The 11341-nt window shown below is 48.4% G+C and overlaps 1 protein-coding gene across 1 annotated transcript in view; it reads right to left on the bottom strand.

Moving 5' to 3' along the window:
- The window catches only part of CUL9 (cullin 9), a 39316-nt gene that overhangs the window by 15615 nt on the left and 12360 nt on the right, over window positions 1-11341 (bottom strand). Inside the window, exons 10-26 of the mRNA XM_006860484.1 lie at window positions 9491-9687; window positions 8967-9184; window positions 7342-7588; window positions 7151-7256; window positions 6379-6606; window positions 6049-6139; window positions 5764-5935; window positions 4244-4349; window positions 3930-4025; window positions 3487-3662; window positions 3055-3188; window positions 2540-2719; window positions 2236-2345; window positions 1965-2147; window positions 1646-1806; window positions 1149-1377; window positions 869-1058 (exon numbers count right to left, since the gene is read on the bottom strand). Coding sequence (XP_006860546.1) covers window positions 869-1058; window positions 1149-1377; window positions 1646-1806; window positions 1965-2147; window positions 2236-2345; window positions 2540-2719; window positions 3055-3188; window positions 3487-3662; window positions 3930-4025; window positions 4244-4349; window positions 5764-5935; window positions 6049-6139; window positions 6379-6606; window positions 7151-7256; window positions 7342-7588; window positions 8967-9184; window positions 9491-9687 — 2824 coding nt within the window. The remainder of the gene's footprint in view (window positions 1-868; window positions 1059-1148; window positions 1378-1645; window positions 1807-1964; window positions 2148-2235; window positions 2346-2539; window positions 2720-3054; window positions 3189-3486; window positions 3663-3929; window positions 4026-4243; window positions 4350-5763; window positions 5936-6048; window positions 6140-6378; window positions 6607-7150; window positions 7257-7341; window positions 7589-8966; window positions 9185-9490; window positions 9688-11341) is intronic.

The raw sequence follows: 11341 nt of genomic DNA, 5'->3' as shown, positions 1-11341 counted from the left end.
GGGCTTCCCTGTAGATGCATGGATATTATCCTATCACAGACAGTATTGTACCTCATGACTGATCTGGATATGTTCTTTTTGACGATGAATGCAACACCACTCCTCTTCAATTTGTCATTCTCGGCATAGTAAACCACGTGGTTGTCAGATTCAAAATGGCCAATACCAGTTCATTTTAGCTCACTAATACCTAAGATATCAATGTTTATGCGTTCCATTTCATTTTTGACAACTTCCAATTTCCCAGATTCATACTTTGTACATTTCATGTTCTGATTTTCAATGGCTGTTTATAGCTGTTTCTCTTCATTTTGAGTTGTGCCTTATCAGCAAATGAAGTTCCTGCGGGCTTTTCTCCCACAAGCTTTACTCAGTTCACATTATCACTGTCAACTCTACTTTGAGGAGGCAGCTCTTCCCCAGTCACATTCTGAGTGCCTTCCAACCTGAGGGGCTCATTTTATGTAGTAGTTTATTAAGCTTTATGGCTTTAAGGCTTGTGCATGTGATAAAATGCCTTAATTAAAAATCTTTTTAAAAAACCTGTATAGGATACAGCTAAAGCAATATTGAAAGAGCAATAAGTAGCCTTGTGTACTTTTATTTGGAAAGAAGTCTAGATAGATTGAAAATTAAGCAAGTTAGAAAAAGAAAAAACGAACAAACTCATAGAATGTTGGAGGAAACAAGAGCCAAAATTAATGACTATACAACCCACATTTTTTGTGACCCTTCCTTCCCTAGGAGATTCCTGCCCCTATGATGTTTTCATATCTATAGGCTCCTGTCCAAATGTACTCTCCTCTTCTATTCTTGTCACCCCAAATTTTCACCCCAATCTCCTAGTTTCCTCTCCCTAGCTGCTTACTCTGGTTGTAGAAGTTAGAGAAGAAGTCGAGGGCATCACAGAATTCCATGGGAAAGCATTTTCTGGGATGGTACAGGTAGCAGAGTGGGGAGACTGGCCAGCAGCGTGGTGACAGGACCAGTATAGAAACTGTTGGACATGGATCTTCAGTACACAGCTGTTTCTCAGCCTTCTCTTCCTTTTCTTCCTCCTGAGGGATAGAGGATTTTCCTTGGACTACCTTCTTTGGTCTAGTCGTCTTCTGCTCTCCTATTTCCCCACTCTTTTTCCTTGTTCTTACCTCTTCTTCCTCTAGTCTCTGTTCCGCTTCATCTTCTTGCTCCAAAAGTAGTTGGTCCAGCTGCTGGAGCTGGAAGAGGTGGAACTGGCGCTGCAGTTCCTCGGAGGTGTTCAGGCTTTGCAGCATCTGCTGGGGGAGGCGGTTGGGGAAGCAGGGACCAATCTGCTCCAGCACGGCCCCCTCCAGCCAGCTCGGGCCCACGCCCAGGAGTCGATCTGCCATGTAGTGCCTGTAGGACACACACAGCCCAGGTCAAGCCTCAGTGTGGGTGCTAGAGCGTGGCCCAGGCCCAGCCTCCCCCTCCATAATTTCAGTCCCTCTACTCCTACCTGAGCCCAAGTCCTACATCATCTCCTTCTCCCCATTCCCTTTCCACGAGTGTCACAGTCATCTCTGTATCCTAGTCTCTCCTAACATCATCTCCCCTCTAAGAACCATCTCTCCTCTCCCTAGCCGCTGGCCCACGTACCCCCTTCTCTCTCCACACCTGCACTCACTGGTAAAAGTGCTCAAAAGTTGTGGCCAGCTCCAGGCCAGACAGGACCAGGATGGGCTCCAGCTGCTGCTGAAGGTGCCCCAGCATTGCCACCCCTGGCACTCCTGAAGCCAGACTGCTCTGGATCTGTTGGTCAATGTGTCTGGCAAACTGCTCACTGATCTGGAGGCAGTGGAAAAGGCACCGGGAAGATCATGAAGGAGGAAGTAGAGAAGGAAAGTGGGAAGTGAGAGGCAGAGTAGAAACAAGACGAACGTCAAACGTGAGCTGACAGCTGTGCAGATCAGGGCGGGGGTGGGGGTGGGGCTGGCTAGACTCACATGTGCAGCGGTGAGGAAGGACTGCTGCAGCAAAGCACCAGAAAAGCCATTGCGCAGAGCCAGCGTGAAGGCAGCACGAGGCCCAAACAGCTCTGAGCCGGCTCTCTGCAGGTGCTCATAGAGTTTACAGTAACGAGGCACAAAGTCTGGGGCTCTCCAGGCTGCAGCCAGGAACCTACTGACCTGAAGAGTAAGGGAGAGAATTAACATCCCAGGAGCAGGCCCTATGTGGGAACAGCTTAGCAGCCCTTTCCACTCCACAGACTCCCACCTGTTCCTGTACCACACTCAGCCAGCACTGGGTGATGTTCCTTAGGCTGCTGCTCGGAAGAACTGGGGAAGGTCCAAGGCTCCGGTCCCGACCCTTACTGTTCTTACTAACTATAAAAACAGAGGTTAAGGAAGTGGGTACCATCTCAACCTTGGGTGAGTCCAGGGAACTTGGGTACTGACGTCACAGGGGCCTGGAAAAGCCCACAGCAAAGCAGTGAAGATGAGTAAAATCGGGGAAGGGAAGGAATCAGATATCACCACTGCCCAGACTCCTAATTCAACCAGTCAGGGCTGGGACTTACAAGACCGAGGAGATGGCTCAGGAGAAGGTCCAGGAGGGGGCTCCACATGTACCAGCAAGTGGCAAAGACGACGAATGCGAGAGGCAAAAGATGCTGCTCGACTCAGAGGATTCTGAGCTTTCTCCCTTTGTTCCAAGTACTGATCCAGCAGCCATCCCAGAGAACTCACACCTTCCACATCTGAGAGATGGGTCAGGAAAGGTCTCCATGGGAAACAGAGAAAAGGACAGCCAAGGAGCAGTACAGCGAGAAGCAACTGTACAAAAGGACTTGGGGGTAGCAGTGCCCTAGTCCTCCTCTCATTACGGTTTGGATCAGCTGGAGTCTGGGGATGTGATAACAGCTTGGGGGAGAGGTGGAAATTCAAGTACCAGAGCCTTAGGGAGCAGTCCCTGGGCCAAGGAGAGAGCACTGAGGTAACAGGCCTATAAGGGATAAAGACTGGAACTAGAGCATTAGCCCAGGTGAACAAACACAAGGAGCTGGGGAGTGGGACCAGGTGCTGGCATGATTACCAGGGGAGGTGATGTTCTGCACCAGGGGGCTGACCAGGGCCTCCCAGCAGGTCTTGCCCAGTGCTTGGGCAGCCTCCTCATCAGGGAGGAAACGATCAGCAAAATTCTGTTCATGGCGCAAAACCTTGTTCAGTCTGGGGACAAGAAGTGTATGGTTACATGTTAAAGCACAGATTTCTTTGAGACCTCCACTCAATGCAGATCAGCTCCCAGTCACCCCAGATTTGGCCCTATCCCTCTCACCCCATTTCCCCAAGCAAAACGAACTTCTCACTTATGTTCATTTCCCCTGCCTGTCCTGGCTCCAGCTTTACCTTCCAGACTCCCACAGAGCCTAGCTCTTCCAATCTCTTCCTTAGCAATGTCCTGCTCCCACTAACTATCACCCTCTTATTCTTCCCTGCACCCCTGTCCACCTCCTGGCCCACACACTTGGGACAGAGCTGCAGGAGGCGCCTGCGGTCCTCTGCTATGTCTCGGCTCCAAGCCTGTGCCCGAATCGTGTAGAAGAGAGATGTGCGGCGACACAGCTGCTCCCGGAACAGTGGCCAGAAGGTGGGTTTGGGACCCAGGATCTCCACACCCCGAACCCGGGTGTCGATACCACCCTGCAATATACATCAACCTGTCTGTCACATAAGCCACCCTTGCCACCAAACACTACCAAAGCCCAGCTCTATGGGAGGTCACAGATGAGCCCTCACAGCCCGAGTCCCTGCACATCCTAGACCTCAACAGGTTCCTAAACCATCTCTGAAGCACAAAAAGGAGGAACCTTAGCTAGAGCCCTGACCTCTAGAATGTTACAAAGCCAGTTACTAGTGACTCTGTGCTATCTCCTGACCCTCCAGCCCCTACCTCTTCTCTCACCATACCTGCTGGCAGCGCTTTATGCGAATCTGGATGATGGGCCAGAAGCGGTTCAGATTCTCCAGGAGGATCACCCGGCTGGCAGAGGGCAACACATTCACCTGGCAGGGGAGAAGAGGTAAAGAGAGCTCTCACCTCCACAATGGGGTAGGAAGAAATGTTAATGACGGTGTGCCCTTCACGGCTCCTGCACCCAGCCCATGGATCTACAGACTCCAAACTGATTCCACATACCCTGCTGACAAGGCCATGCTTCCCACAATGCTGGGAGGTGGGAATTCCCCAAGGACAAACAGGTGGAAGTGGAAAGAGGCCTCACCGTGTTGAGCTCAGTGCTGATGCAACTGCCATTGTCACCCCCAAGCACCACCACCCTGGCCGGCATGTAACTTGAGTCCTCACTGGCCACCAGCAGAGTTAGCTGCCTAGGAGAGAAGAAGAATCAGTCAAAACTGGGGTTCTGCTGGCTCCTTAAATATCAGTCTTTCCTGGACCCTCGGCTCTCCTCATTATATTCTCCCAATGTGACCTCATGTAAACCCATAGTTTCAACGACTCCAAATCTACATCTCTACCCTAGACCTCTCTTAAGCTTTAATGCTGTGTATCCAACACCCATTTTCTACACCACGGCCCATCATCAAAGTTAACAGGCCCAAAATAGAAGGATCATCTGTCCACATAAACCTGCTCCCCAGGATCCCAATGTCTCTCTTGTTCACAGGAGAAAGATGAGGCTTTGTGCTCCCATGAAGATTTAAAACCTTGGGAACCCTATACAGAGTCACTGAGTCAGAACAAACTCAACAATACTTAACAACAACAAAGGTAATAAAACTGCCACCATCCAGTACTCAAACTAGATCACTCTGACATCATGGACTTCACCCTCTCAGAGTCTCCCACATCCAGTCAATGGTTAGTCCTACAGACAGCACCTCCATCACATCCTCTCTATTGCCATTCCCTCTGCCTAACAGAAGACATTAATCTTTTCTCAATAAGACTGATGCATACACCTTCCAATTTTTTCTCCTGGCATCCAGCCCAATCTCCCTAATTGCCAGAATAAACTTTTCTAAATAAAAATATCTCTTTTGTCTCTTCCTTTCTTGAAATCCTTCAATGGCTCCCCACAATTCAAGATAAAATCAAAACTATCTTAGCTCACAGAATTCTTTGTGATCTGACTTTGGCCTACTTATAAGGTCTCATCTCCTGCCACTTTGCTACACACACCCTTCATTCCAGCTAAACTCGATCCCTTAACGTTCCTCAAAACACATCATTGGGTTTCTTTCTTTTTGCATAGATGCTATCCCTTTGTCTGTAGTAGTCACTGCCCCCTCTTTACCTAGCTAATTTCTACTTGAAAACCTAACTCAGTCATCTCCTCAGAAACCTTCTCGGACCTCTCAGTCTGTCTCATTTTTCCCATGACACTTTTTCTTATTCTATGCTCCAATTGATCTTCTAACCTGTCTCTCCAACAGAATGCAAGTTCCCTTAAGATCTCCAGACCCTTGCACACGTGCCTAATACAGATCACACATCAAACAAATGCCTATGGGAAGAACAGATTAAATGATGTGATCTCAACACCCAGCTCAGAGTAGTGGCATTTGTGCCTAGGATGGGTGGGAGGTCACATCACCAGGTTCTGGGAGTAAGGGTGTATCTATATGTAGCACAGAGTGGGCAAGTCACACATAAAATGGGTGTGCATATGTTCCTCAGGCTAAGGGGTTACAAACTGGGTTGTGTGTATATGGGTGTTTGGTGTCCATATCGAGGCATAACAGAACATACATGTGTGTGCACACATGGGTACATTCTCACCTAACAAAAACACCACGGTGCATGTGCAGGGTGATGGCGTGGGAGCCAGCACTGCCATTGGACTCCCAGTAGGTCTTGGGATTACGGTCTGTTAGCCGGCTGGCCCGGTGAGGGTTGGAAGACACCTCGACCTTCTCCCAGCACTTGTCCTCCTTCACTTCCACACTGGATCCTGAGGGTCACAGCTTGGCTAGTTGAAGAGGGGTAAGCAACTAGAGAGCAGGCAGGGTAGGGAAGAACAGATGCTGGGGTGGGAAGTCAGAAGAAAGCAGAGAGGGCACGAACCCTGGCAGAGATGCCTCAGGAACAAGTCAAAGAAGGGGATATTGATGGGCTGGTGGGTTCGTCTGTGGTCTTCAATCTGGCCCAGCACCATCTGCAGTAGGAACAGCAAACAAAAGGGACATGGGGAGGAGGGAGGAAAGGGAGGAAAGATGCATGAAGACAAAGTCAAGAGCAACAGAACATTCAACTCCTTTTTCCCCAAACTCTGGCAGAACAGGACCATATGTGCAGAAAAGTGGGGGGACAAATGCCTCAGATTTACTACCACCTATGCCTCACAACTTCTGACTTAGCACCTCACTCAGCGCCCTTCTACAAGTCCCCCCTCACCTGAATGCAGCCAGCCAGGATGCTGGAGGTGAGGTTACTGTAGAGCTGGGCATACTTTTCACACTCCGTCACCAGGTCCCGAAGCTCAGATCCCAGCAGCAGCTGAGCCGAGTGCTTGTCCAGGACTTTGGAAAGGGCCTCCTTTGCTCCCAGGCAGCAGAGCACCACTGCATAATCCTTGTGCATGGAGGCCAGGCAATGTAGAAAGCAGACCAGCTCCTGAACAATCTGAGCCCAGAGCCACACAGATTAATCCACAGAAAACAAAAGGTAAGGGAAGCAAGGCTTGAGGAGGGGGTTCAGCAAAATAAGCATTTGAGAATGAAAGTCCAGTGAAAAGAAAGCACCAAACACGGGTTGAAACAATATATTGGGAGGCTGAGACTCCAGAATGAGTTGGCAGGAGCAGAGCTGGAGCAGTTTCCCAGAATTTCTCCTGTCAAAGCCAAACAATCTCAAGAGCCAACCTTGATGCCTGAGTCTTGTTCTATAACGTACAAAACACTGAAGGGTAGGGCACAAGGATTCCATGGATTGGTGAAATGAGGACTTCTCCTCAACAGAAAATCTAAAATCCAGCTATAGATTGATTTATACTTTAAAGATCCTACTTCTATAAACTCTTAGATAACATTAGCTTTCCTCTGACTATCCGACCCCTCCAGTCCCCGCAAGACCCGTTCAGAAAGGCTCTGCTGGGCTCTCCAGAGCACCTCACAAGGTGGTACCCCAGACGCTGCCTTTCCTTCTCCCACTTTCCAGGCTGTGGTACCTCAAAGTCACTGCTGGGGCCACTTAGGCAGTTGAGGCAGGGCTCCAAGACCTCATGCCAGGAGAGTACCATTGCCTCAGGGAAGTCCAGGAGCCGGGTCATGACCCTGGTGAGGAAATGGAAACTGTGAATCCCTTGGTCCACCAGCTGCCCACACCCAGGATGTGTGGGTGCCTGCACAGGTCCCTCACCTTAGCATAGTAAGCAGCAGAGTTTTATTGGGCCCCGGGGCATCCAGAGTCCGAAGTAACAGGAGGAAGGGCTGGGTCTCCTGCTGGAGGCGCTTGAGGAGGGGCCTCACAGCGCCCCCTGGGCCACCCTCACGGCACAATACCCGCTCCAAGTCCAGGAGGAGTTCTGCAGATGGGCCCCCCACTATAGATCGAATCAGTAGTTCAGGGGACCCATCCTGGCCCTGGGAGCCAGGGGTTTCCAGTGCTGCAGCCAAGACATGAGAGAGAAAAAAATGTGTATGAAGAGGCATACAAGCTGGTTAGACCTAGAAATGGGAAGGTACAGAAAATCACCCCAAAACTTTCCTCCCATTTTAAAGTATCTGTGCTTTCTACCAAACTATGAGGTTTTTTTCTTTTCTGACCCAAAATATAAACTTAACTACATTAAAAAAAAAAAAAATCTAGTGTTGCAAACATTGCCAAGATAAACATATTTTTTTTATCTCATATAGTCACATTGTTGTTATTAAGTGCCATTGAGTTGTGACTCATAGCAATCCTGTATAGGCTGAGGAGCAGCTGGTGGATTTGAACTGCGATCATTGTGGTTTGAAGTCCAGTGCTGATTCTACAGTGCCACAGCAGGAGTCCATATAGTCACATAATTACATTTTTAAAGGTTAGCCATGCTATTACACGGGAGTCCTGGTGTGGCACTGTAGGCTAATACACTGGACTGCAAAGTCATCTGAACTGCAAGGTCAGTGTTCAAGCTCACCAGCTGCTTCTTGGAAACTCTATACAGGGTTGCTATGGGTCGGAACCAACTCAATGGCACTTAACAACAATGCTGTTACATGGAGGCTTAATGTGGCACTACAGGATAAGCACTGGACCTCAAGGTCATCTGAACCACAAGATCAGCAGTTCAAGCTCACCAGCTGCTCCTATGGGTCGGAACTGACCTGATGGCAATTAACAACACCACCATGCTGTTACACATGAGTCATGCTGTGGCACTACAGGATAAGTACTGGACTGCTAATCACAAGGTCAGTGGTTCAAACTCACCAGCCACTCCTTGGAGATCCCATACAAGGTTGGTAGGAGTCAGAACCATCTCGATGGCACTTAACAACAATGCTGTTACATAAGCCAGTAAGTATTAGCTATTGCTACATCCCTATACTGTTAGCATGGTGACTTGAGACATAAAGCCTGAAAGACTTATGATGTTTACTTCCATTTCCCTCCATACTTCTGGGTTTTCACTTGTTATCTAGACACAAAGGATTCTTCATATTTTGTCATATTCTCTGTAAATTACAATTCTTCAAAATAAAGACCTCGCTAGAAGCTATTTCAGTCAACCTTCTACAGTCAAATAAGACTGGACCAAACCTAGCCCAGACAAATACAAATGGGAATCCTCTTATGTTGAAAGCCATTCAGAATAGACAGTTCCATTGCATCTAGTCTAGAATCTACCTCTCCATTTGGTTGGAGGATGCTTCTTATACCTAACTTGAGCATCAAACCTTTCACTCATTCCTTGAGTACCTTTCTAGTAAGGTCCTAGTTTGTAAACCTTAGCCTTCCTGCCCACAGGCTGGTATTGTCCCATTCCTCCACAATGGTACCTGCATGTTCAGGACTGCCCGGCGGCTCTGAGTAGCGATTCAGAAGCATCATGAGGATAGTGCGTGTGGTGGGCATAGGCTCTGTCCCTGGTGCTATCCCTGAGTGTCTAAACAAGGTGTCTCTCAGCTCTCGGGTTATAATCTGGTCTCCCAGAGTGTGGTGGTTGCACAAAAGCAGGTTGAGCAGAAGCAGGCCATTTCTCACTGCAGAGGAACACCTGGGAGGAGGAAGGCGAATGCAATGAAAGCAGGGAAGTAGGTGCAGCAGGGAGGAGTCACACAGCTGGGGGAAAGGGCTCTAGTGGTCCCGCTAAGGCTAGAACATCAGGTCCCTAACCCAAGGTCACTCTACCCAATACCACAAAGGGATATCAGGATCAATCTATTCTCTCTTGGAATCCCCAAACTTCCAACCACATGGCCTATTCCAGCAATAGTCATGCCATCAGGGAATGATGTGAGGGGAAGTTCTGTGAAGCACAGGGACTTGGGAGCATCACAGGAGTGTGAGATAATGCCCTGACCCCTCAGTGTTCAGCATGAGGATCACAGCTGCAGGGAGAGTGAGGAGCAGACTCTCTGAGCCTGGGCGTGTGGCTGAGTCAATGCTGGCAAAGATCTCTCTGGTCATCTGGGCATCAAACAAAGGGTGGACAGAGTCTCGGCCAGTAACAAAAGTGGGGACTTCAGAGGAGCCAGCAATAGCCAACATCTTCAGTGCCTGTGACGGAGAAGAAATAATATTGGGGTTGGTCAGATCCACCATGAGGAGGAATGGGCCGCCATTCTAGACTCCAAACCTTGGGGCAGTAGAGCTGTTTAAACATAGACAAGAGTAGGAAAGGAAGGAGGTAATGATAGGACATCAAATGTTAGAGGAAAAGCTAAAAAGGAACCAGTCAGGAAGAAACCTTAGGACAGGACAGGCACTATGGTAAAGTCAGCCTACAACCTCTCTTTGCCCCCCACATTCTCGGCACCAAGGCTAACTGTATCTTCCCCTCGAGATAGTGGCTCTCCTTGAAATTGTCTCCTGTCTTGATTGACCACTTTTTCCATGGCAAAACCTCTCATCTCTTGAGTTCCATGACTTCATATTCTCCTGGTTTTCCTCCTACCTCTTTAGTTGTCCCTTTGCCTGGTCCTTAAACACTGAAGTTTCTTGGTGCCCTTCTCTTCTCACTCTGCATTCCCTCTCTAGTTAACCTTGTTCACTTCGTAACTTCACTTGCCACCTATATGCCAACACTTCCAAACCTGACCACCAAAGCTAGCAGCATGCCCTGCTCAAGGTTACTTGGTTGTCTCACAGGCAAAGTGGTTAGAACTATAGAAAAGACATTTACAACTAGCAAAATAGTTTGGTGTTACTATCAAGAAAAATGGAGTCCGGGTGTGGCGCTGTGAGTTAATGCGCTGGACTGCAAAGTCGGTTTGATCCACCAGGTCAGCAGTTCAAACTCATCAGTTATTCCTCAGAAACCCTACACAGGGTCACTATGGGTTAGAACTGACTTGACAACACATAACAACAATAGAGAAAAATGGAGCTCTGGGTGCACTCCAACAAAGGAATTTTCTAGGGATGGGTTAGACTAGAAATAATTCTCAGAACAATTCCCCTTGAGAGGGCTGGATTCTCCATGCAAATGCTACCCTTGTAATGAGGGGACCCAATTCTCCCCAATCTGAATTCTGTAGACCATAAGTTGTATGTGTAGTCCCTGGGTGGTACAAACTGCTACCCAAAAGGCTGGAGGTTCAAGTTCATCCAGAGGTACCTGGAAACATAGGCCTGGTGATTGACTTCGGAAAGATCAGACTGAAAGCCCTTTAGAGCACAGTTCTATTCTGACATGTACGGGCTTGCTATGAGTCAGAATCAACTCCACCTTAACTGCTTGTAGTTTTTTCAAAGTTATTAACAAGATAGTATAATTTTGTTATCAGGCAAGGGTTCGAATTCAGGAGCAATGTTATATTTTAGTTACGCAATTTGAGAGGAGCAGAAGGTCTTTCGGTATATGTGGCCTAGGCTGAATTCCTGGCTGCTGCTCTTAAAAGCAGTAGCACCTAGTTAGCCCATAAAGGAAAGAGCCTCCCAGACCGTCCCTGGGACAGCCTGTTCTAAGAGGACATGTATGCCCTTCCATGCTGCGGATGAAGCCAATGGATGACTTCAAGGACCCTCAAGCTAGAAAGAGCCCATCCTGTCTCGATCACACCTCCCTCCCGGCCAACACTTCTGTCTAGAAAAGTTGGAATGCAAATTTTTCTGTAAGCTCCCAAGGATGAGGGCCTTCTTGATTCTCTGGACCCAGGGTAGCACAGAGATGGTAACTTTGTTATACCCAAATCTGGTGAGGAGTAAGGAA

The sequence above is a fragment of the Chrysochloris asiatica genome, unplaced genomic scaffold, assembly GCF_000296735.1.
Source record: "Chrysochloris asiatica unplaced genomic scaffold, ChrAsi1.0 scaffold00038, whole genome shotgun sequence".
Taxonomy (NCBI): domain Eukaryota; kingdom Metazoa; phylum Chordata; class Mammalia; order Afrosoricida; family Chrysochloridae; genus Chrysochloris; species Chrysochloris asiatica.
This window is presented reverse-complemented; position numbering and strand designations above follow the sequence as displayed.